The sequence below is a fragment of the Syngnathus leptorhynchus genome, chromosome 12, assembly GCF_054491065.1.
Source record: "Syngnathus leptorhynchus isolate UIUO chromosome 12, UIUO_Slep, whole genome shotgun sequence".
NCBI lineage: Eukaryota > Metazoa > Chordata > Actinopteri > Syngnathiformes > Syngnathidae > Syngnathus > Syngnathus leptorhynchus.
The window spans coordinates 6,905,286-6,930,593 of record NC_141206.1 but is presented as its reverse complement, the minus strand read 5'-3'; the positions used below and the strand labels follow the sequence as shown (position 1 = coordinate 6,930,593).

General features: G+C 44.8%; 2 protein-coding genes across 4 annotated transcripts in view; one reads left to right on the top strand and one right to left on the bottom strand.

Moving 5' to 3' along the window:
* cplane1 (ciliogenesis and planar polarity effector 1) overlaps positions 1 to 25,012 on the bottom strand; it is a 33,679-nt gene extending 8,667 nt beyond the window's left edge. For both annotated transcript variants that reach the window (XM_085926472.1, XM_085926473.1), the window contains exons 1-23: positions 24,951 to 25,012; positions 23,691 to 23,816; positions 5,645 to 5,950; positions 5,446 to 5,565; positions 5,148 to 5,380; positions 4,964 to 5,067; positions 4,666 to 4,822; positions 4,488 to 4,591; positions 4,232 to 4,414; positions 3,916 to 4,159; positions 3,614 to 3,793; positions 2,776 to 3,518; positions 2,382 to 2,575; positions 2,237 to 2,317; positions 2,008 to 2,172; positions 1,785 to 1,940; positions 1,474 to 1,705; positions 1,254 to 1,381; positions 970 to 1,187; positions 651 to 815; positions 434 to 575; positions 261 to 358; positions 25 to 174 (exon numbers count right to left, since the gene is read on the bottom strand). In XM_085926472.1, the coding sequence (XP_085782598.1) occupies positions 25 to 174; positions 261 to 358; positions 434 to 575; positions 651 to 815; positions 970 to 1,187; positions 1,254 to 1,381; positions 1,474 to 1,705; positions 1,785 to 1,940; positions 2,008 to 2,172; positions 2,237 to 2,317; positions 2,382 to 2,575; positions 2,776 to 3,518; positions 3,614 to 3,793; positions 3,916 to 4,159; positions 4,232 to 4,414; positions 4,488 to 4,591; positions 4,666 to 4,822; positions 4,964 to 5,067; positions 5,148 to 5,380; positions 5,446 to 5,565; positions 5,645 to 5,861 (4,014 nt within the window). In that variant the 5' untranslated portion in view covers positions 5,862 to 5,950; positions 23,691 to 23,816; positions 24,951 to 25,012. The remainder of the gene's footprint in view (positions 1 to 24; positions 175 to 260; positions 359 to 433; positions 576 to 650; positions 816 to 969; positions 1,188 to 1,253; positions 1,382 to 1,473; positions 1,706 to 1,784; positions 1,941 to 2,007; positions 2,173 to 2,236; positions 2,318 to 2,381; positions 2,576 to 2,775; positions 3,519 to 3,613; positions 3,794 to 3,915; positions 4,160 to 4,231; positions 4,415 to 4,487; positions 4,592 to 4,665; positions 4,823 to 4,963; positions 5,068 to 5,147; positions 5,381 to 5,445; positions 5,566 to 5,644; positions 5,951 to 23,690; positions 23,817 to 24,950) is intronic.
* On the top strand, positions 9,314 to 23,262 carry LOC147048136 (protein FAM222A-like). 2 transcript variants are annotated; one of them, XM_085926500.1, is made up of 4 exons: positions 9,314 to 9,631; positions 15,408 to 15,579; positions 20,589 to 21,556; positions 21,623 to 23,262. In XM_085926500.1, the coding sequence occupies exons 2-4, from the start codon at positions 15,444 to 15,446 to the stop codon at positions 21,878 to 21,880; spliced, it is 1,362 nt and encodes a 453-aa protein (XP_085782626.1). In that variant the 5' UTR covers positions 9,314 to 9,631; positions 15,408 to 15,443; the 3' UTR covers positions 21,881 to 23,262. The 2 variants fall into 2 exon arrangements, with proteins under 2 accessions (XP_085782626.1, XP_085782625.1); XM_085926499.1 differs by having other exon boundaries at positions 15,405 to 15,579.
* Positions 25,013 to 25,308: the final 296 nt, after the last annotated feature.

Sequence of the window (25,308 nt, the reverse complement as noted above, 5' to 3'; positions counted from 1 at the left end):
TTTATATAAAAAATAAAAAATCACCAAAGCAAGGGGTGGCAATTCAGTCAAAAGGCTGAGCAGGAGATCCTGCAGGATTTCCTCAGCATTCAGGAAGTGAGAGAAAGGCAAATAGCGATGTGCCCAGAGAAGAGCATCAATGCAGAAGGAATGCACTTGTGAATTGTCAGGGGCCTTTGAGGACACAAAAACAAAACCAACATGATCAGGCCTTGCACAGTTAAAAGATAACTACACACAATGCAACATTATTATGATACCTGTTGCATTCTAGCAGCTTGAAACCTCCTGCAGGCAATAGAAAGCTGATCCCTAACATGAAGCATCCAGCATAAACCACACAGCTGCCTGAAACAGACTTGAGGATGAAAATAAAGTCAGGAACACCAAGTCGAATTGGCGTTTTCAAATTGAATGTGTAGTGGTGTCTTACTAATAGTTTGACTGGAATCAGGCTCTAGAGCTTTGCTATGGCTCCTTCTGAAGAATCCGCCATGGCTGGCAAACTTCATCAGGCCCTCTGGGAGAGGCTTTTCCTCTTTGGGGAATGATGGGTAGGCATACTTTGTCTTGATCTTCCCAAAAAAATATATAGCCAATCAAAAGAGGACTTTCAAACAAAGCTTCATCTAATACCAAAGACCCTCTACCTTGTGAAGTAGGTGACGGGCCCGCCTCAGGTTGCTGACGTACCACTGAGCGACAGGGTGGCAGCATCGAGCTGACCTGAGGAGGAGCAGGATCCTCTGGAGAACGCCTGACACTTTGTGGCGTGTCGCCAACTCTGTGAGTTCTCCCAGTGTCCCCACGGGATCCTGAAAGATGCATATACATTCTTGTAGGGCAAATGAACAAATACAGTGGTTGGATATAAAAGTCAAACTTATTGTCGTTTTTTTTTTCTGGAAATCTGACTTCTGTGAGTGAGAGAGGAAAAAAAAGTGAAGAATTTGTTTTAAGACCAGTTACCTGAGTGTTAGGGGACGGCTGAGGACAATACAGAGGCGGGGACGGCAAATACAGTCCACTGTGTACCAAAGCAGACAGGCTCGAGCACAGATCTTTTGCTGATTCCAGTGAGGAAGTTAACTGTGACGTTAGAACGTCCACACCAGCGACGACGGATGCTTTTAGGATCTCCTGGGCGGATCCTTCCAATGCATCCAAGTCTTGTCCTTCCACGGGGTCTAGTCCAACAAATAGACACAAGTGGGTTGATGGATTAAAGCGGTTGTGTTGTAATGTTCACAAACCTGCAAATGTTGACTGGTTGACATCGCTGTGCTCTCCAGTGTCATTGTCCAGAAGACACTGCAACTCCGCCTGAAAAATGCTTTCAGGGAGTAAAGCTTTTGGAAGGTGAAGGTCTTGTTTCTTGATCCTGTTTGGAAAAAAAAAAAAAAAAAAAAGGTAAAACACATCTTAGTGATGCACAGGAAAGTGAAAAAAAAAAAACATCCATCACACACTGACTTAGTCCTGTCCAAATGGCTGGCGCAGTCGTAGACGTAAGCGAGGCTAACGGACGCTGCCGTCTTCCAGTCTCCGAGTTTGTACGCCAACCACGCAGTCTCAGGGAACAGACCCCCGAGCAGGAGAAGGTCCACGGCGTAGTCCACGGTCCACTTCTCCGACATTTGTTGCTGGCGAACCGCCCGAGCCGCTGCCTCCTGGCACAGAGGCAGCATGCGTCCTACATTTGAAGCTGTGTTAAAGGAGAAAATGTGTTATATTTTGGTTTTTTTCCCCACAAATATTTGTATTTCGTCTAAGTATCCACAAACCATGAGGTAGATGTAAGGGCGGCAAAACGGCCACGTGGTGTGCAGGCAGGATGTTGAGAGGCTGATTGGTAAAATAGGAAGCCATGAACCTCGCCAGAGTCTGAATGACGGCAATGACTGCGTCACTGTGAAGGTTTGTCGGCAGAAGGAGGTCGGCTGCAAAGCGCAAGATTTGATCTTAAGCACTTTGGACACACTTGGCTGCATTTGTGGATTTACTGACCTGTAGTGCAAGTGGCATGGTTATTGTGGCCTTCGGCGTTGTGCAGCGCCAAGTGGGCCATGTGTTCTCCCAATTCCACGGCTTCCCTCAGATGGTACTGGGACAGCAGGCTGTAGAGAAGAGCCAGACAAAGTCGGGTTTCCTGGAAGGCGCTGCGACGACAACCTAAGAGAAAAACATTTGTATTATTTTACAATATTATATCCGTTTGAGAAAGAGAACAACATACTTTTTTTACTCTCTTCCCAAATTTGGGTCCGCCACGTCTCAGAGCTGTTTTGGTACAAGCCGCATAGGAAGAATTCTTCACCTGAGAAGACAATTCATATTTAGGTTGGATTAAAGAAATTGCGATCGCTAGAGTTGTTTCTCACCTGTGTGACTCAATAGTGCAGGACCCTCTTCGAGTTTCTTCCCGATCGCTTGCAGAGCTGCTTGAATCGTGGACATGAGGATTGACAACTGCTCCCCGTCGCCTTCCTGGCAGTCATCGACCTCCTTAGGGTCTCGGGTGTCCTCCTTGTAACTCTGGCTTATCTTGTAGACCCACTGCCACACTCCACACAGTCTGGCGGGCGACCATGTGACATAAACATTCAAAACATATAACATGAGAAGATATCTACTTCAGCATGTTTTTATGAATGAGTGTCAACCAAATTCCACATCATTTTATAGCAAAATGGCAAAAGACTTTTATTAAGCTTTTGTAAAAAAAAAAAATTGGCCTACGTCTCCTTTTTCTGTTCTAATGATGAAAAGACAAACCTGCTGGAATGTCGCTGGGATAGGGGCTGAACCTGATGACCAAGGTCATATTGGATCTCTCCGTACTCCTGCAGCAGTGGCACATAGTGGACATCTAAAGCTGAGAATTGAGGGTTCTTCTCCGTCGAGGACCAGAGGGTGCTTTTCTGCAGGCTGTAGGCGCAGTCGAGGGCATCGGAGGCCAGCTGGAGGATGAGCACAGCTTCGGATAGCCTGTCGATACAATGTGGTGGGGGGGACTCTGGGGACGGGGCGAGCAGCAGGTGGACAAGCCGCTTACAGAGTTCCACAACCATCGCCAGGCCAGGAGTCCCATCGGAGTGAATGTTGTCCCACGGGAGGATTCCGAAAAGTGCTTTGAGAAGCTTCAGGATGCAAGCAAAACCGGAGGGGCCACTTTTCCCAGAGTCAGAAGAGCCGTTTGGCATCAAGTGGAACAAAGCGGCGAGTTGCGCCACGCGGATGACGGTACACTCGAGCAGATGGGCTCGGTTTTCCACTGCAGCTCCAAGAGACATGCAGAGAGCCCACACCGTCAAAAGCCCATTCTGGATCTTACTGAGATCCCGTCGAAGATAACACACGGTCATCTCAAGGTCCTCTTCAGGATCTTGGTCTAGTTCAGTCTCTGTGTCTAAAGCGTGGAGAGTGTCAAACATGGAGGCAAACTCCAAGCGTCCGCTGTCCGCCAGCTGAGAACCAAGAGGAGGGCCATCTACATCGGATTCATCCTCAAAGAAGGACTGGGGAAAAAAAATCACAATGCTCATAAATATGCATTGTATTGTAATTAATGCGAGGGCCACGGCACATTTTAAAATATCTCATTTGGACGAACCTGAACTCGATCAAACAGCTCCTTGGTGCCACCGAAGGTGCCCTGGTCCTGCAGAAAGAAAGGCAAAGTGGACTCGTGTGTGGTTGCTGATACAATGGAGTCCGCAGGGTGACGTCCGTTCGTGGTGAACGACTTGGCGTCCGGACTGCGGTACGACTCCAAGCACCTTCTCACGTTCAACTAGAGTGAGCAATACAAAGTCATTAACGAGAAAATTAAATTCTGTAACAAAAAACGGCGACTTGACTGCGTCAAGCGCTAATGAACCCAATAATTTGAAGTTAAAAATCCTGCCTGTGTACCTGAGATGTATCCAGAAGTTGGCAGGCTTTCTGAAGGTCTTTGCTGCTGTTATCCAACAGAGCTTTTACCAGCATTGCGGGAGAAGGCCTGTTGAGGACTCGGAGCACGGTGGCCATGTAGCCGTCTGACACGATGCAGTACAGGAGGCGTGGGTGCCAAGTGACGGAAAAGCGCTGCCTCATGGTGTCCCGTGCCGACACGCTCGAGCTGGACAGGTGGGCCTCCGCTCGTCCGGTTGAAGGCCTGCATGGTTAAAAACAATATTTCTTGTCATCTCATTGTGTCTAAAGGTGGCGTCATCACATGAAGACCAACCGGTAAGTGACCAATGGGTGAAGGGGGAGAAAGTGCGCTGGCCCAAAGTCGATTTTGCAGCCAGAGCTGGTTAGCGCCAGGAGCCCGCCGAGACGAGCCAGGATCAGGAGGGCGCCTCTCTTCAAAACGCAGGCCAGGAAAAGGCCATCATGTGACCAGCTTAAACTCCCGACCCAGTACGACCTTGAGAAATTTGTGTTAAAAGCTTTCAGAGTTTTGCGCAAAATCTAATCAACCGCTATTCCTGTTAATCCACCTTGTGTATTTAGAAGGAACCTGCTCTGTTTTACACCCGCATCGTCCAAGTCCGCTTGACACGGAGACAAAATTTTGCGTGCTCACAAATAGAACCTGCGTGGCCTACATTCAAAACAAACATTTTTACAAGACAGCAAAATCTCACATAGAATGGCACAGAAGGTGGAGATGCTCGCCTTAGGCTGTTGCTGGTTCACCACGACGGCTAGTAGTTGCCCATCGGGGGAGAAGTCGACTACCAGCGCCCCTCTGGACTTGACCGTTTGGCAGGGCGGGGTGAGACGTGACATGAGGTATGTCTTGGTGGCCCATTGTAGGGTGTATTCCATAGAGCTAATCCAAGAAATGTGATTTTTACAAGATGCTGAATTTACATGTATTGTATCTGTGCCTTTAGGGGGTGTGGCCTTAACCCCTCTCTCGTCATGATGACCCAGATTAGAAAAAAATTAAAAACGCTTAATACACACTTACCCAAAGCACAAATGTTGATCCAGCCATTGGATTTTGAGGCAGGTGATGATGAGTTTCTTCCCAGATGTGAATACAAATCCCAGTAAACACACATCACCCATAGTCTGGAATTAAAGCATACCAGTCACAACACTGGATACACGCACCAACTTCGGGGACTATTAATCGCATTGATGCATGAAACCTTGTTTTCCACAAAGACGCTGCAATGAGTCGCCTCTTTGTCCTTCAAAGTGGGGAGAGGGGTGTCTTGAGGCGGCTGGATTTGGACCCAGTGTCCTTCCACTGAGCCGTCTTGCATCAAAATCAAATCCTCAGGGTTTGTACATTCCCACAGGAACGCTTGCCCCAACGTGGTGACCAAAATCACACGCGCCCCATTACCCGATACATGAACAGACAGCTGCGTAGGACTCCCTGTCAAAAAAAAAAAAAAAAATTCAATTTCAAGTTTCAAGGTCCCAAGACTGTTCAACGCCTACCTTGAATTGTAGTGATTATATGAACGACTTCAGGGGCCGCTGTGACAGTCTTCAACAAATCATTGTCCCTGTTCCATAAAAAGAGCTCGCCCGTGGTCAAAAGTCCACAAAACCAAATCCCTGAGAAACACAAACATGTCAGTGTTTTATGCGAAGTAACTTTTGACAAACACTTTTGACTGCTGACATTTAAACTTACCATTGCGGGATGGAGCCATCGTCACCACATTGTTGAGCAAGGGATGGAGTTTGGGGGTCTTCTTCTTGGTACGACCAGACATCATGTTGATCTCGCTAATCCGTTTGTCGTCGAACAGGAAGACACATTCCTTCTCCTGACCGAGCCAGCAAAATCGTGGCCATGGCTTTTTTCGCTTGATTCTGGAGGAGATGACCACTTCTAGCGTCAGCTCCATGCTTGTATCCAGAGCGAGATACCATCAGTGTTTTAACGATGCTATCAGGAATTGATATTGCTCCTTTGAATAATCAACCAGAGGACCACCTGATAAGAAGAAAACTCAAATTATTTGTGTTTGGCTCTTGAAAGGGAAAAAATGAATATTAGATACACCATTACAGGGAATATGAAATTTTTACAATTTTAAAACACTAGGATGAACAGCATTTTTCTTTCCCTTACAGATGTGACATTGTTTAAACGGGAAGTAAACAGGTATTTGAATTAGGATTTATTGCCAAAAAGTATTGTTAAGAAACAGTCTACCAATTACAAACGTCATTACCTTTTGCGCTGTTTAACTAACAAGCTTGTACATACCCCGGATCGGGATGTAACGCCCTCTTCTTCATCACTGTCATCGTTGCTGCGTCATTCCCGTGTCAGTGGCATCTTTAGTAAATCAACAAGTCTCGCTTTTTCGTCTAATATCTTTGTTCGCCCATTTTGTTGCCCCTGACGACTCCACACAACGGCTGATAGCATTAGCCACCTAGCTAATGGTACGAAGAAAAGGAAAGCCGAGTATATCGAATACATTCGTCGTATTTGTTTTGGCTTAAACGTCGCGTTACTTAATTGGTTAACATGTCGAGTGCTGGTCGTTTTTAACCGCAGCTAATGAAAAATAATTCGAAACTCCCTCCGTTTCAAAAGCACCGTTCATTTCCCATGATCCTCTCTGGGAGAAGCCTTGCGCCGTTACCGTAGGAACGCGAGACGTGCTGACGTCACCATTATCCGTTAACGCGCTTTAATAAAGTTTAGAAAGAGACGGTTTAATTTCATAATGTTAAATTATTAAGACACTAAATATGATTTTGATGTATTTAAACTTGTTGTAATTTGTGGGGGTTCGGAATAAATCGATTCCAATCCCCTTGGAATGTGTGGCACATGCGTTTATTCTCCAGCAGGGGGCACTACAGCATATTACATTGAAGATAATTGTTCCCAATATTTTTAGCAACAGTTAAAATCTCATTTCCATGTCTGTTTAATACATTAACCCCCCCAACTTGTCTTTTTCATACTTCTATAATCACTCATTTTCATCACCACAGTGCTGAGTGATGACATCTGCAATGAGAGACAATAAAAACGGGATATTCCTCCACAATGCCCTTTAATGGATTCATTTGCTCGTGTCTGCCAGGTGCAGATGGAGCTCTTCATTGCTGTCATGACCAGGTTCTGATGGGAAGTAGCTCAATCAGTCCTTTGTGCTTTTGTCTGATGCTCCACTTGTCCTTGTTAAAATGCATTTGGTTGATCTTCAAAATAACCACTTTACTGCTGGGTGGAATCTTTATAATTGATAGTTTTCATTATTCATTTCAAAAGTGCAAAACACTTTCTTTTTTTTTTTTTTAAATACAGAAAAACGTATGGTAAATCTTCAAAATAATCAAATTTTGATGACATGGTTCCACTTTTGAGGGAGGGGGGGTTTCACTGTCCTTACAGACGTTGAGATTGCTCTGAGCGAAGCAGCCGTCGGTAACACATAGTTATGTGTTGCCAAGCGGAAAAGCCGTACAACAACAACATGTAATTAAATGAACAATTCCCAATGTTGCATTCAATATAGGAAACACGAGTTGGCATGGTAACCTGTTTTGCCATCTGCAGCTCTATTCATATTCCATTGACACTTGTGGGGGGTGGGGGGGCCTTGTCAAGAAACAATTTAATCATGTGTCTTACATGGCAGTGGGTCAGAGCTGTCTTGTTGGAAAAACAGCGCGGTACACTAGTGGTGAGCATGAGATGGGTGCTATACTGTAGTTGTGAATGTGAGTGAGAATGCTTGTTTGTCCATGTGCCCTGCGACCAGTCCAGGGTGTACCCCGACTACTCCAGTTGTGTCCAAAATGACCCAAATTGGGTCAAAAGGAGCCAACCTAACTTTCTGGGTGTTATTCATTGAACCCAAAAAGTTTGTGTAAATGTTTTAAGACGGTAAAGAAAATGTATGGTCGGTATCCTCGTTTGCCTCGAAAGTTACACCCATATAATGGCTGGAGTTCAGTCATTTGTGTAATTGGCGTTTCCTCCTTTTCTCTTTATCGATTCATGACAATAAACTTGTGGTCGCCAACGCCTTGTATCATTGTTTACTTAAAACTAGTTCATCCTGCTCTCCTCTCCTATCCTGGAGACATTCTCACGTGCTGAAATAAGTCAGTATTTATTGACACAATAACAACCTTCTGTCCCGTTTCCTGAAAGAATATTCAACTGTAAATATAATCGGCCAGATAGCACCATTGCCTTGGTTCTATTTCAATGTTTTTTTTTTAGAACATACATTGGTATTTTTTTTCAGATTTTATTTATAAAAAGTGCAACCAGATGAGTGAACAAGTAAGCAAAAGGAAAAAGACCCAGCGCGTTAATCAATGTTAACCTTTAGCCTGTCATTGGCATTTTGCATTGTTTGTAGCATTAAGCTAAGTGGACTTTCCTAAGGCAAAAGTATGTAGTATATTGAATGATGGTGATGGCTACAAATTAATACTGCTAATAATGATTTTTTTGGTTTCTTTTTTTTTTTTTTTTTAAATCACTTTTAAGAGGTAATGTCCAGGAAATAAACTTGTATGACAACAGCAAATGTTGCCTGCTAGCCCTTCAGTCTGTGTCTTAAAGGAAGCAGGTACAAGAGGCGTATTGATTTTCTCATTTATCCCTCAATAAGAGGCCAAACAAGAATGTTATGTATGGGGCACTTTCAAGGCCGGGTGTGGTGACTGGCCTGGAAGGAAGGTCCTCGGGTTGCCTAGCAACCTCTTGGCCATGACAAAAATTCAAGGTGGCCGATAATATTTGTTATTCCCTGCGTGCAGGTTGAAGAAATAAGAGGTCTTTTAAAAAAAAAAGTGCAACATAGAAAAAGAAGAAACTGTTGGCACCTTAATATTTGGACATCTTGCCTGTAATATTTTCATCCACAGACATTTTTTAAAGCACCTGTCTCTGTTACATTTGCAAGAAAATTGCAGGGCACGTATAACTTACCAACCATTCAGTCACCTCATCAACTATGAAAATTCTAAATCTTGAATCAAACTGATTAAATTTGATTCGGCAATAAAGGCAGGGTGCACTGGACTGGTTGTTACTTAATCGATCTAAAATGAATGTTTGGGTCAAAAACAACCCAAAAAAAGGACAAGCTAACTAATTTATTATTATTATTCACAGTGGAATACACCCGTAAAACTTAGGTCGAAGTGACACTGCCTTTCAACAAAAACTTTTGAATTTTTTTTTTACCCGTCATAATTTACGCTTCCTTCCCCTTTAAGCGTTTCCGCGAAACAGCCAACGTGCTTAGTTTGACAGGATGACGTCACAGCCTAGACCCTCCTTTTTCGTCCCCTGATTGGCCGAACCGTGGGAATATCCGCGGAGGCAGCCTTGATTGATTGGCTCCGGGGTACGGAGCCGGTTTGGCCATAGCGCCGGAGCTGCGCTCATCATTTTCCCTCAGTTACGTCTCTTTGAGCGGGGGAGCCACCACTAAAAACACCGGCGCTTGCTCCGCGGAGCTACGGAGCTGCACAAGATCGGAGAGAGGTAGAAAAAGGATTAAAAATCATCGGGGTGGATACGTCGAGGAGTTTGATGGCATCGCGGAATCTTTGGCAAGGAATACACTGGCACTTTCATTCCAGCCAGACGCGGAGAAGATAAACAAGCCGCATGAGAAGAGAAAACTCTGTAAGAAAAACCTTTTGGGGATGACATATTACATATACACACGCACACGCTTCAATAAACCGTATAATACAGAGAGAAAGCCTGGCAGGTGTTTAATGCTTATTTATGAGTGCTATCTGATTTAATGACCGTAATTTAGAAGCTGGCGCTGTACATATTTTGTTGTTATGTGACAAGCGATATTTGCATCTAGCCTCTAAATGGGTCTTGCGGGGGTGGGCAAAGTAGGGCCTGGGGGCCCACACATGGTCCGCTCCGTTCTTTAAATCCGCCCCACCAAGCATTCACATAATAGTGTACTGACAATATACTTAATGTTTACTTTCGTATTATATCCATATTTTCTTTATCTGTTCCTGTAAATAATTGGATAATTGTTTTATTGTAAGTATTAAAAGTTTGATTAAGAATTGATTTAAAGTTTTATGTTTTTCATTTTTATTCATTTGTATAATTAAATTAATTGTAAATATAAAGAGAAATATTATAATATATATTTATTTACTATAATGATTATTTGATTTGTTTTTAATTAAATTAAATATTTGTAAAATAAACAACTGTACCTATGTTTTTGACATTTCTGTTTCTATTTTATTGAACACCTTAAATGTTTAAAAAATGAATACTTGTATTATTACATGCAATTACTAAATAATTGGCACATGAAAGGAAACAATCTTACAATAAAAAGTATAGAAATATTTTGTATGTATTTTTCAAGTAGTTGGTTAATTCACTTCTAATTTTTACAAGTCAAGAAATAACTAAGGTAAATAAATAGAATAAGAACAGTGTCACTTCTCTTTCCCCACTTGACTTGTTTTTGATGACCTGGACCATCTGTTAAGTAATCAAAACTTGCCCCTGTAGCTTTAAAGTTTGCCCACCCCTGGTCTTGCCTGTCAGCAGGACTAGTCCATCCCGTGCATGTGTGTGCATTAGACGCTGCCTTTGTGCCCCCATTGAAAGGCGCCTCATGTGTCAGCAGCATCTCCGTGGATCCGGGAAGCACTTTGAAGTGTTTTTATCACGGCCCATTCACTACTGGGGCGCCCCCTCCACCCCAACCCGCCTTCCCTCAAAGCGCCTTTCCGCATCCATTGTGTGCAGGCCGGAGGTGGCGTGCTCGCACCTCGCCTTCTGCACAGGGTGGAAGACTGACTGGAGGCGCTGGAGGAAAAAAGGGGCTCTTTTTTTTTTTAAAAGATGATTACTGGCCAGGTGTGAAATCCTATCCTGTTTATGGCCGGCAGAGGTGGGGTGTTGCACAGCGAAGAGGAAAAGTGCAATTTAGTGGGATTACAGGGCTGCTTTGCCACCAATAGAGAGAAATGTGCAGGATGTGACAAACGACGACGTTGTCTTTACCATAAAAGCTTTCAGATTGTCATTTTTATAGAAGTGCTTCCACCTTTATGCTTGTCTACTTAGGCTGGCCAAGTGTGCTCTTAGAATTGACTTTCTGGAAGGCCAAAAAGAAGTTAGGGTAAAGTATTCAATATATTTTTTTAAATTATTAAAAAAATCAGCCAATTGGAATCGCTTATTTAAATTTTTCCAGCCAAAGATTGCAGCAGTAATTCTACTTCTGCAAAGACACATTTGTAATTTAGCTGCTTGCTTGCTTTTTGCTCTCTTACGAGGCAAAAAGTAAACAAGTTGATGTACGATATTTTTAAATTTCTTCGCTCGCATCGTAGCCGAACACAAAGCGACTTTCTGACGCCCGTGGTTAGCTTGCTTAGCGATATATGCCCCTGTGTGATCACCTTTTAGCTGCCATGTGCTATTAGAGGTTGACTGCCATCTTTTGAAATGTGTCTAATTAGTCTTTTCTTTCCAGAGGCAGGGAAGCAGGGGTTAAGGGTGGGAGGTTAAGGAGTAGCGGAGGCCTCCGCGGGTCACCGGGGGAGGGGGCGGGGCAGGACTGTCGGGCTAATCTTTGTTTTGCCTTGCGTGCCGGTGCCCCCGCCATTACTTCAAATTAATAATCCAGGCTGTCAAATTACAATCAAAGGCATCACTATTCGCCTCTCGCTCAAGGTTTCGCAGGGGTGGGTCAGTGACCCAATTCCCCCCCCCCCCCACGGCCCCCTCCGAACCGTTCCACGAGGTTATCATAAGGTTATCGCCCACAGGGAGCATTACATACACAGGCTGCTAGGATTTTAATGGTTTGAGGGAATCGTTGACCTTTTACAGAGAAGCAGTAAACTGAAAGCGGCCTGAGGACAGAGAAAGACACATTTATTATTATTGTTGTCATGGATGGGTGATACGGCCTTCAAATTAAATCAGCTTGTTGTTTTCACTTTTCCACTTTACTGAAATTTGCTTTTTACGGAAGGCGCCCAAAGAGCTTTACAAAGCCGCATTTGCCAATTTGAAAACTTACCTCGAGACTACAGAAGATTGAAAGTTGCGAATACAATCAAATGTTGGGATCTTATCTGCCTGTTAAACATTTTTACCATCTGTTTGTGTTTGAAGTGAAGGTTGTTTTTTTTTTTTTGCAAAGGTTGGAACGCGTAGCCGTTGTCCTTCGACGACGAGCGCGCAGGGATGAGGATAAGATAAGCCCCCTCGCTGTGCGCTGCTTTTACCTTGGGCCTTCATCACAATTCCAATCAACCATCCCCACAAAAATACAATATTGTGTTCCAAGACTCTTGACTTGTGTTTGTTTACAGTATTTAATAAAATGCGACAATGCCAGACAAATCTTCTCTGTATCTGGTCGAAAGGAAAATGACTTGTGCACTGTCCAACTACAACTTTTATAAACTGGTCGGCAAAAATAGGAAGCTAAGACTTGGAAAGTAGCGGCGATGTTTTTCAGCTCGGGATGATTTACATGTTACGGAACGCTCAGGACATCTGTTCTCGTGTTGGCCGAGGCATACGTTTTACATTCATTGGATGGGAAATGATCAGCCTTGGCGGCGTTGAGAGCAGGTTGTTTGATTATCCTCTCGGCAAACCTTAATGTGACTTAAAAATATCTTCCACAGAAAAGGAAAAAAGAGAAATTGGCTGCTCTTCTAGGGCGCGCTGATAGCAATTATGCAAACTATTATAGAATTTAAGCAGGCCGGCTCTTATCGGCTAATCCAGAAGTAATAGATTCTATTAAAAATGTATGAGGGGTGTAAGGAGGGGGGTGTTGAATCCAGCAGCTGCACTGCCGTCTATTTCAGTCAGTGTGTGTCAAACTACTTGTCTGCTGCCTCCCATTATTAAGACAGCATCCTGCAGCGCTTCCATACATAATAAGCAATTCATTACACAATAAGAAGCTTGTTATTCATCGATCGCACCGCCGTCGCTCATTGTTAATCGCTTGCTTCCAACTAAATGAGCTTTTTGGGGTTTGCATTATAATAGTCGAATATGTTTGACATGATATAAAAGTGGTTTTGGGATCAGTCAGGTCTATAGTGTACTAAAAGTCAGATGGGATAAATTTCAGTTTACTTGTTACGAATGAGGACTAGTGCTGTAAAAAATGTCTGTATGGACGAGTGACCTATTTTTTTTTTGCAGTAGAACATTAGCATAGCACTCATATGCTAATCCAGCCATCGCGTGAAAAGCCTCATTTCAACTCTTTTTTTTTCCATCTAATCATCAACCAGCTTCCCGAATGAGCATGGCGCACATCCCAGATTAGCAATTAGTCGCCATATTTGCCGTGACCCCCGCAGGGTCGCCGGAGGCCACAGGTGAGCCCGCAGGGTCAGACAGGTGCGCTGCTTCCTGCATAATTTAGCAGAGCTCTTCTGACCCCCCCCCTCCAACTTTGACGGATGGCGCTGCATGTAATGCTACGGCGCGACAATTTTTTTTTCGCTAACCGTGCCGCTGAGCTACCTTGCTAGTTAGCATAGAGGCCCACAACAGACACATGATCAAAATCTCTTTTGTTGTTGTTTGTTTGTTTGTTTTCACTTTGTGTTTAAAAAAAACTTGCACCAAAATCAGTTGTCTACTCGTATAGTACAGTACATTAAATGGCAAGATTTTCTGACTACACGAGAAGCTAAATGGCTGATAGAAGGTCCATTGTGTACGACTTCACAATAAAGGCCGTCAGTTTGTTGCCATCCAACCGCTTCGATCTTGCCAGGGCACACGCTGCGGATTGCGGAACGCGCCAACCCTGGCGGCGGTCCTTGCTCGAGTGCTATTTTGGTTATCTCAGCAAAAAGCAATTAGATTGTCAGCAGCTTTCTTACTGCCAGTTTGACGACACATTAATAGCCGGCGGGTATATTTTTTTTGTCATCAAAATTTAGTTAGCATTTAAAGCTTAATACAGCCACTATTTAAAGCGCCCCCTTACTGCTCGCCTCCTGACCTTGTTATCGTCCCACAAAGTGCCATCTCATAATCCGTGCGGGGAAAAGATAGAAAAAAAAAAAAATCCAAATGACTGCCAAAGCGTCCTTATCGGAAACACCGTAGGGGACAGCAGATGGACGGCAAAGCGCACGGTCTTTATCGCCCCCGGTGAGCCTTCTACGGGCTTCATTGTGCTGCTTATCCCCTCGACGGATGTCACTGGAGACGGATGAAGATTAGTCGCCTGTGCACCTTAAACTTTAGAGGCTTTTCAACCTTATGCAAGACAGAAAAAGAAAGACTTATGATGAACTCAGGAGACCTCGCATATGTGGTGGAGGACAGGACTGACTGACTGACATTTTTCTTCAAAAAAAAAAATCTGATCTCCAATTTCTGGCATCATCTATCCAGGGCAGATTATCTGATGATTGAAGAGGACCCACTTGGAAGCCCGCACCGTAATGTTATTGTAACAGGAAGAGCGCCCATTGACCCTATTAGGGAGGATATGGTAGCAACTAAGCAAACCTGTGTTAGCCCACAAAAATGGATGCATCAGAGCAAGGGCTGAGCAAATTTAAAAAAAAAAAAAAAAAAAAAAGTCATTTTCAACAAATAAGAAATCTTAATCTGGATTTACCAAATATGGCAATGATCACGCTGAGTGCAATATTAACATACGCTAGTTAGTGTTAGCATGTTCCAAACTTGGTTAGTAAATACCGTCCTTATTCCTGAACTCATTTCAGTTAAGAAGACAAAATGTCATTGCTTGTACTGATTGGCGCCATGTATGTTCTTGGCTCAATTATAGGCTAATGGCCACCCTTTTCTATTCTCTCCCCCCACCCCATCCCAGTTTCAAATTATGGCCATAATGAAACATTCACGTCTCATTGTCTGCCAGTAAAAGGGAATTCCCTGGAGATAGCCTTTCTCCATCTTGTTCCTTTCCCCCTTTCCTGGCACTCCCTAATGGAGGGCTTGTTTTGACATAGAGTCTGCTCCCTTTGGATATTAAAGGTGTCGACTTGGAAGTGGGTTTGTCTTTAGTGGGGGGGGGGGGGGGGGGCAAGTACGCCTGAAAGAGATTTTAATGGTCGCTATCATAAAAGCTAGTGGTACTCAAACTGCGCTTCAGGGACCAGCAAGCCATAACTTTTGGGTTTGCGAAATAATTTGGAATAAATTAAGCTGTGAATATATATTGTTAAAGTGCCATGCTGGAAAAGCTGAAGAAGGAAGCAGGCTTATAGTTTAAAACACTAATTCCCAACTTATTTATTTTCTTTTTATTTCTTTATTTTTTTTAATGACAACCACTCAAGTGTTGCCAATTCTCAAGACTGTTTCCAAATCCCCCTTGAACAAATAAAAAAGTTCTACCAAGATTTCCCATGTTAACATCTGGCTTGTCCCGCCCCAGCAGGTCCACCTGGGCTGTGTGCAGCCGTGAAGCTCCATCATGCTGGCCTGCATTCAAAGACGGCAGAACCTGTCGTCTCAACATTTGACCTGCGTGCCTAAAAGCCTGGATGTCCTCACGCCGCCATTGCTGCTACCTGCGCCGCCCCCACCGCCGCAGCCACGCACCGGCAAAGGTGAGTCTGAGTCTTCAAGTCAATTTTAATCAGTTGTGACATTTGATAGTCAAAAAAAAAAAAAGAATGCACTATAATTTCCCGAATGAATCACTGCACTATTGTTTGAAGCCTCCGCTGAGTGTTTGTGCTGCATTTGAGGTAATTAGACCTCATTGGGTTCCACTTTCATGCTTCCTGAGGTCACGGAACCTATTAAAAGAGCCATAAAAGCTCTGATGTAACAGGTTCAATTGGAGTAAAGAGACTTTTCCCTCTCCCTTGTACGCACGCTCCCATTTCTGCCTCTCCCTCGGTGAAGTCTTTTGCCTTCCCTGTTATGAAATATTAATTGGGAATCAGTGGAGAGCTTGTCTGCTAAACGTCGGAACAGAAGGGCCCGGTTGGCCTCGGGGCTGAACGGGTGGTCGAGGGAGGGGGGTGGGGGGGGTGTTCTCATCATGTTTACCTGGGGGAATGCGGACATAATCCCCCCCACCCCCACCCCCCCTCCGGGATGTGCATAGCACCCCTACGGCGGCCAAGCTGACATTTGGAGCACGAGCACGGCGGCGGGAACTCGCTCTGTGTGGCCTCCTCATTAAATGAGTCCTTGTTGGATCTAGTTAAATGGGGACATCCTTTCGCTGCGCTTTTCAAAGCCATTTCCATTTTTAGCTGTCAATAAATGGAAAGGGAACGGACATGAAAGCTGGCAAGCCCAAGAGGCCCATTTCTGTGCAACCACTGTATAAGGAATTATGCGATCGGCAGTGAATGAACGACCCGCTCTCTTATCTCGACTTGAAAGCCGGGCCTGAAAATGCACCCCCCCTCCCAACGCTTGCACTCATCCCTCAACGCCCTCCCCCCCCCCATGCTGCTGGCCTTGCTTGGACCCGGTTTAGAGGGGAAAGTTTGCCCACGCTGGGCCGAGCGCCACGGAAACAAATGAAGAGTGACACGGGCGCTGAGGAGCCTCCTGGAGTGCGCGCACACACACACGGGGCTAAGTGTTGGAGCTCGAGGTCATGCTGCATGCATTTGCCGAGATGCAATGGAGACAAAAATGGGGTGATTGGGAGCACAGTAAACACTCGCCTCTACGCGTTTTTTTTTTTTTGGAACATAAACTATCAGATGAAATATGCACCTTGGTCATTCCAGAATTGGGGGACGATTGAGGTTTTTGAAAAATGCGGCATTCAATGAATGATACCATATATTTTGACTCACTCTGGTTGCGAATACAAATACATATGAAAAATATATTTCCAAAAATAAATCTTTTTTTTTTTTTTTTTTATTGATGGGCATCGGACCCGTGAGGATTGGCTGTATATTTCTATTCCGACGTATTTGTGGAAGACTTGTCATACATAAATAGAGAGTTAGTGTGAGGGACATCCAAGAGCGTGTGCTCCGGTGTCAACATGCCCCGGCCGGCGTCTACTTTTTCCATTTCCCATTTCCCCTCGTCGTCTACGGCGACGTTGCGACGTCCACAGGGGAGACGTGAACAAGCAACCCTACAGCAAATAAATATTAATGCATCCTATCATGCTCTAGTTTTGATATATTTCAAGCCTTCCATACTGGTTGGGTCAATTTTAGCTGTCATGATAAATAACGTGTATGTCAATCTTTCACCGTGAATTCTAATGACTTTTCTTGAATTGGACAATATTTATCATTCTTTTGTACAGGTGCTACTTGATTTTGAAAATATGAAGCCCTCTTAAAATCCAACGAAAAGCTTTCCAAACGGTGAACCGTGACTTAGCGGGGGAACGCCGTTTACTATGACGGAATCGTCCATCTGGCGCACCCCCCCAAAGGGCATAAGGGGGTGCGAGGGCCCGTTCATCACCACTCGCCGAGCTCGGCATTGACAAGTTGAGGTGCCGACTGTTATGTGGCAAACAACAGATGACTGGAGGGAAGGCCAATTAATTACAAGGTTTTAATGATCGGACTTACCGGGGCCAAGCGTGCGCATCAGGGAGGTTGTCATGGCAACCGTTCCAGGTTTGCTTTTTCAACGCGTTACAAATGCGCAACGCTCGGTCTCGGGCCCGTTATGTTAAATATCACGACTCGCTAAATACGCCGAGCTGTAATTAAGTACGCGCCGAGTCGCTCTCTTGTTATCACGGCAAAAGCGCTCGGTAGAAAGATTCGGCGTGAAATCAAAAAAAGAGCGGCGCTCCGTGTTGGGGAAATTATTATCACGGAATAATGCATGAACGCCGGTGTTATCTCGCCTGAGAATCGGCAGATCCAGCGGGCTCTCGGCATTAAGCGTCCCCTCAGGGTAACAGCTGGAGGTCGTGCAAAGGGCTTGTTTTGCCCGTAAATCAGTGATTAACTCTTAACTGCTCCCAAACAATGAGGTATCCGCTCTAATCTGGAGAGGAGGGGGTGTAGGATTCAAGTGTGACCACGGGAAAAAGATTAGCCTGTTTTTAAGAGGCAGAAAGCATGGCAAAGGGTTTGTTCAGGGGGAGGAATAAAAGCTCAGGAAAGACTATTTACATACCAACACAACAAAAGTGCTGAATATTTCCACATTCATGTTTGCATAACTTGGAAACGTGCCCACAATCCTCGGCGGTGGTTAAAAATTGAGATTGCACGAAGGGGATGAAATCGGGATTATGGGGGAAAGTGTGCCATTTGGTCGTCGCCAATCGTCCAACGGACACCAAATTGAGTGACATCATCAAAGGTGAATTCAGGGATTTGTTTCGAAATACTTTTGAACGTGTTTGACTGTTTATTCCGTTAAAGAAAGAACTAAAAAAAAAAAAAGTGCGTGGGGAATTACATTGCCTTAATGATTTCATTTTTAAGGATGAGATGACCCCGTAATGAGAGCTACTGCTATAGAGGGAGCAATTAAATACCTCCTGTAAATCTTATCTACTTCAATCATTGTGGTGAGGGGGCGGCATGGCGAGGTCAAATAATTAAGAATTTGTCAGCGCTGCATGATGTCGTCCGCTATTGCTTGTTTTTCCACACTGTTGTTTTCCCCCGCCTGTGACGCAGCGTGCGGTCGGCGGGTTCCTGGGTGATCAAGGTCGGGCTGTTAATTATCTTTGCGTGCCATTTCTTTACCTGACAATGCTTGATGGTTGCTCCGGGGGGACCTTGACTTTCCCTTGCTAATCTTTAATTGATGCGCAGAAAATATTCGCCAAAAAATAGGACAGTGTTATGAGTGGACCGAGTGAAAATCTGCCAAATAGTGAGACGCACATTTAAATGTATTACAACACTTTTAAATAGATCAAAGCTGACTTTTTAAAGTATTGCTTCGAATTTTAGGCAAGATCGCCTTAGCATCTCACCCACTGCCGGGGTGATAAATCTGTGCGTGCAGCGAAGGGAGGGGGGAGGTGGGGGGGGGCTATGCCTATTAACTAATGAGGTTTCCATAGTAGCGCAGCCATGCAGCCACAGTGGGAAGTGCAGCTGTGTTGTGTCTGGGCGGTTCTGACATGGCTCTAATCTCTGGCCTAACAAAACCAGACGCCCTGCTCCTCTCACACACACACACGACGACATTTTCACAGAGAACCACGTCTTTTGATTTTCTTTTCGCTAAATTAGCCGTGTCTTATAATTGGCCAACATTATCCAGCATGGAAAATAAGAGCACTTTTCTGCAATTAGGCTTTAAATGCATCATTGGGCGTCCAATCATCATCCCATGTGAATCGTTTTATCCCTTGCGTTCATAAATATTAAATTATTTGCCAAAGGCTATAAATGTTTTTGGCATCCGACGCGGATTATCACACAACCATGACTCTATTTATTATCAATAAAATATTACTTTAATCCTAACCCTAAGGATTATCAAAAAAAAAAAAGGATTATTTATACTTTAAGGATTCTCTATAATAGAATATTTGAACCGCAACAATTATATAACGCCTAACTTGAAAGCACGACACTCCCTGAGGTCGCGCAATTTTCAATACGACCGTTCAAACAAATACTAAAAAGTTCAGAACACAATTACTAACTTAGGTTTGTTAAGAAAATATAGACTTGAACTATAGGGCAAAAGTTCATCTTCTTCAATGAAACGTCTTCTGACACATTCCAATGACAAAGCTGCATTGAAAACCCAACTCCAAGTTTCACAATGACAACAATGACGTCTATTTTTAATTTTTCCTACGGTTCAAGTGGCAACCAGCGATCCGAAATGGATCGTCCATAGAGATTCCGTGAGTATTGAGGTCTCTCCTGACATGGCGGATGTTATTGTTTTTGGTGGTGGTGCTCCACATACTAAGCAATGTTTTGCTTGGTGGTGTTTTTGTTGAAGTCCCTCCAGGATTGAACCCTTCGTCTTCGACCCTCCATTTTAAACACCTAATTTCTTTCTTTCATGGGAAGGATCGTGTAGATTGAATCATTTTCACAGTCGTGGTGGGTGGTAGGAGGGGAGGGGGTGGGGGGGGCGTCTCACCCAGCGTGGGCCTGAAATGAAATAAACTCCTGAATCAATTTCAGACGGGAGCAAGCTCGCTCGCCCCCGCAAAGCTGGAATTGGTTTTGTTATTGAGAATTAAATGAAGTGTAGTTTTTATTCTCATTGCACACCCGCAGTCTGCTGATCCCAACTGACTCACATCTACTTTAATAAAAGCGACACCGCGAGCCGGCCGTAATTTACAACCCGGTCTTCGTTTATTGTTTCAAACGGGGCCACCTTTTTTTTTCCCAACCTTTACATCGTCGCTTGGCGTTAAGCAGCCTTGAAATTACCCCAGCTAATGACATTTAAATCAAGTCGCCGTTTGTCCCGCTGTCGACTTCTCCGCTCACGATTCAATCTTTGCCTCGACGTTTTTTTGTCACGGTTTGAGCTCAGCGGCTGCGGACTCCGCGGCCATCCATTTTCTATAGCGTTCATTTCCATTTGCTGCAAGCCATCTCGGCGCACTTTGGGCAAATAGTGAACTGACTGAATACGAGACTTATCGCTCACTTCTGTCTCCCTCCCTTCCCAGGCGAATCACCCTCGGCGGCTTCCCGTTACCCGTCCCCCGCCGAGCTGGATGCCTTTGCCAAGAAGACCGCCAGCAGCCCGCTGTGCATTAAGATCTTTCCCTCGGACATCCGGGTGCCGCAACACAAACAACTGAGCAAGACGGTGAACGGCTTGGACACCACGGGCCAGAGCTATAGTCCCTACTCGCAACCCTACTCCGGAGGCTACCGGGGCTTGTTGGCCATCGGCAAGGCGGCAGCGGTTAAGGGCGTGCTGAAAAACTCCGAAGGAAAAAGGACCAAACAGGCGCACAGCCAGGCTTGTCTGACGCCGTATAAAAACCCAGTGAATGGCGGATTTGCCGTCAGGCCCGGGCATAAGGCCTATCACGTAAACACGTGTAAGCCCGACGTTCCCGCGGAGACGCTTTGTTCTAGCGGAGATCACGGCTTGCTCCCTCGCTCTGAGCTGGCGGAGGTTCAGAGCCTGATGAGGCAGCTGAACAGAGTCACCAGGGCAGGGGGCGAGGCGAGGCCCAGCCCCTCCCTGCAGGCGGTGGCGGCCGTGGCTCGCTCGGATTTTGCCGCCGGCATCCCCCCGACGCAAAGTAGCATGGCATTCGGCGGGGCGGTGGTCCCCACGCAGAGCCCCGCCCGCGTGGCCCGGGCCGACTACGCCGCGTGGCAGCACAGGCATCAGGTGTACCAGCAGGGAGCCACCAGGATGTATAACCTGGATTCCGGTGTTGCGCAATCTCCGGAAAGCTGCCTGCCTTTGGCGTCCTCTACGTACGGGATACATCCACCCATGCAGGGTCATTTTTCGGTCAGACACTTCTTCACGCCGCTGTGGGACGGCCTCACCGCTACACCCAATAGCGACTGCTACGCTTCTCAGGTGCCGGGCACCATGGCGCCCCCGCATCCCGGACTCCACCAACACCACCAGACACATTTCCACCCTCTTCCAGTTCCTGTTCATCCTCAGGTAGAGGTGCAATTTCAGAATTGAAATGTTCCATGAACAGAAATTGACTGGAAATGTCTCCCTCAGGTCTACGGCACAGAGCAAACCGCCTGCTGCGGGCCGCCGAGCGCAAGTCTGTGCCACGCCGCGGCACTCAGCAGAAGTCTGCAGTCTCTGGAGTGCCTCATCAGTGAAATCCAGCCGCCCTGCATCAAAGAGCGCATGCTGGGCCGCGGGTACGAGGCCGTCGGGACGCAGCAGATGCTGGAGCAGCAGCAGCAGCAGCAGCAGCCTCATCATTCTCATCATCCACACGGCCACATTCAGCTTCCCGTCTACAGATGAGATGCCACGTTTGTACAGTGGTCGTCTAAGTCGGAGTTTGACCAAAATATTCAGGAAGTCACACAAAAATGACCTCACACCTACAAATGTTTTGAATGGAATAGATTGTTAAACTATGACAAACTATTCAACAACCTGTTTTCGGTTCGCCCAGCGGCGTAAGAAAATTAGGTCGCGAAGAAGTTTGAATATTAACACTGCACTTAAATATGAGGGAGGGTTTTTAAATAATAGTTCAAAGTATTGCACATAGAATTTAAATAGAAATGACACCTAAATAAACACTTCAAAACAAACAATATTGAACTTAAAAGTTAAATACAACTGAACTGTACTCGGGTATGGATGATTTCGTAAACCACTGGAGGAGAGTATTAAAATCGCTGCAGTTAGGCATTGGAAAATCTCAACTATTGCATACATTTTTGAATTCATAATCTATTATTTGACTTTTCCCCTGAAATCTTTGGTTGAATTCCGAGTTCCGAGGGCCCACTGACTGTTCTCGGTTTTATGTGTCAAAGAACTCTGAAGAAAAATGATAATCATGAGCCAGGATGCTGATTCCTCTGCCATTATTCTTCATACTGATGTAGAGCGCCTACAGTGACCATTGTCTGCCATAATAATAATAATAATATAACAATAAATATAAACAAAGAGTTACTGTACTTGAAATTGCTTGCCCACTCCAAGAATCATGAACACTCAGGCTTCTCCAATATGATTCTCATTGTATGGAGGCATGGGGGTAAAGATGTGAATATTTCTTTGTGTCACGCATTACTGATGATGAGTAAAGCTTTTATCTAGAGTATGATAAATATTCGGTCACATTTCTTTTTCAAGTCTTAGTTGATTTTAATGTTGTCCGCCACAGGTCAGGTTGAGCAGAATGTGCTCTTCCGATTGTGTTTTGACCTGGATTTTTCTTTCTTTGTTTGTTTTGGGGGTCTTTTTAAGAGCCAAACATTCACCGGACATTTTGGGTGAACCGTTTAATCAAACCCGATATCAAGAGCAATTCACAAGCGTCAAGATTTCTACTGAAATTTGAATGCTGCTCTTGTATTGGATCTCATTAGCCTGTCCAGGTGTACCTAATATTGTGGTTTCCTCTCTATAACTGTAACGATGAGGCAACTGCACACAATCGCTGGTACTTGCTTGTGTGTCTGCGCTGCTTGTATAATATTTATTTATATTGATTTGTATGGAGGCTGGGGGAAAAAAAAAAAGTGTGTCTATCATTATTAAGTGCAATTATTATATCTACGGACATTATGAGGTATGTTGTTGAAATATGTATGTACATTATGACTTGTCCCTTTTTTGCCCTTTTGCTTCCTCATGAGGATTGTCAAGTAAATGACATTTTTTTAGATCCAAATAATTGTGTTTTCCATTCATTAACTGACTTTAATCTTATTCCCCCCCCATGAGAAAATTATTTTGCTAGACTGACTAGAAATAATGCAAATCTCCAAGACCTTTGTGGCCTTCATATTGGCCATGTGAATACCACATAAATGAAATGAATGCCAGCATTAGCCAGTCTGTATTACAAAACAAATGACCCAGATGGAAGATGTAATAGTATTCTGCTCACTGGTTGGGGGCTAAAACGGCAATACGGGCTTGATAAGTAATAATCCGAGCCTTAAAGGTCAGTGTTGTTGTCATTGAGGCACAGTTGTCGGGGGGGTGATTTGCTGATTTGAGCCTATTGTGTAGCAAGGCTTGGACGTGGGGCGTTTTTCATGCTATTTATCTGTCAGGACAGGCCCCGGCGCCGTGCTGATAAACCAACCTGGAACACAGACGTGCTCTCCCCCTCTTCTCTCCTTTCTCGCTGACGATTAGTTCAGGCCCGGCTCCTCCGGGAGGGGAACAGGAGCCGCTCCGACCTCCTGGGACATACTTCAGATAAGGCGGCCTGCAGATGGAGGAGAAGGAGAGTTGATCTGGTGGGATTAGCGCAGGGAAATGAAGGAGAAAGGAAAGGTGATCCTAATCTCTTTTTCCACGAAGATGAGGAATTAAATTGTCTTCCAATAAAACTCTTACACTGACTGAATTATATATACGGAGAAGAAATGATTACATAGTGCAGTTGTGCCTTAATATGTCTCGGAGGTTCAGTGACCATGCTCACAACTTAGTTCTCTCATAAAACATAACAATTACAGAAAATGTAAACAATTAAAACAGTTTGCGATTCATTCATTTATTGCGGGTCCTGTTTTGCGTGTTTTGGCCAATAGAGGGCAGTATAATACAGTCATGCTGACACAAACGAAGGATAGGGTAGCAAGTTTGACGGGCGAGATCTGTACCTGCAAAAAGTACACATCCATACTTTAATTTATCAACAGTTTTATGCATGTTGGCGTTAGTTTTCATTGTACTCATATTTCGGTACTCCACAGCCTTTTTCCGGTTTGCGTTTTGTCGTGTTGGCTCGTGAGTGAACGATTCGTTCGAAAGAACGAATGTTTTCAGTGAACGAGAGTGAACTTCCTAAAGTGATTCGTTCTTTTTTCAGTTCATATGACTTCAACCAGTAGGTGTCAGTCATACGCATTGAAGCTAATGCCACCACGCCGTAAAACAAAACGAAGAAGACAATGACTTAACTTCCCAAACAAGTCGTAAATTGCATTTCCCGTTCACCAACTGAACGGATTTGCGAGTGAACGAGTCGGTGAGTGATTTCCATTTCCAGTGCATCGCGAGACCGGACGGATCAGTGAGGTAATGAGTCCTGACTTTCCCGTTCGCGAACGAGTCAGTGAGTGAACTGCCTTCCTTCCCGTGCATCAACATATCAGTCATCGAACGCGTTGCTGCTCCTTGCGTGAACAATTCAGTGAATGAACGTGATCCAGAATGGAGATGAACGATTTGCCAAGGAAAGAAAGAACTACACACTGAAACAGCACTTCTTTTGTGCTCGTTTTCTCCAATCTAACGACTAACTTGACTAGTTGTACTAAGTTCATTTTGTTTCCCTTGTCAATCACTTTTTTGGGTTCTTTTATCACAAACAAGGTATTTTCGGTTGCATTACCTGACATGTTTTGGCATGTACTTCCGCCTTCACCAGAGTGTCACTGCTGTGTGACGCGTCTTTATCAGCTGTTGGATGAATGAAGGCGTGACTCACCTGTCAGATTTGACAGATGAGTCACGCCCTCTGCTGTCCCTTCACCTCTCCAAAATGCTGCTCCAGGTGGTAGAGAGCATGTAGGCTCCCTCGTCCCTGTTGATGGTCCATCACCACATCATGGACTGGGAAAAGGCCAGAGTCATCCGCACCGAAGAAAATAAACATCAGCGTTGGATCAGGGAGGCCATTGAGATCCGAAAACGAGGCCCGAGGACCATCAACAGGGACGAGGGAGCCTACATCTTTAATCTTTATTTTA

Coding starts and splice junctions, on each gene's coding strand:
- LOC147048136 (XM_085926500.1), top strand. CDS start 15,444: ATGCTGGCCTGCATTCAAAGACGGCAGAACCTGTCGTCTCAACATTTG. Junction 15,580..20,588: donor GCAGCCACGCACCGGCAAAG/GTGAGTCTGAGT, acceptor CTCCCTTCCCAG/GCGAATCACCCTCGGCGGCT. Junction 21,557..21,622: donor CAGTTCCTGTTCATCCTCAG/GTAGAGGTGCAA, acceptor TGTCTCCCTCAG/GTCTACGGCACAGAGCAAAC.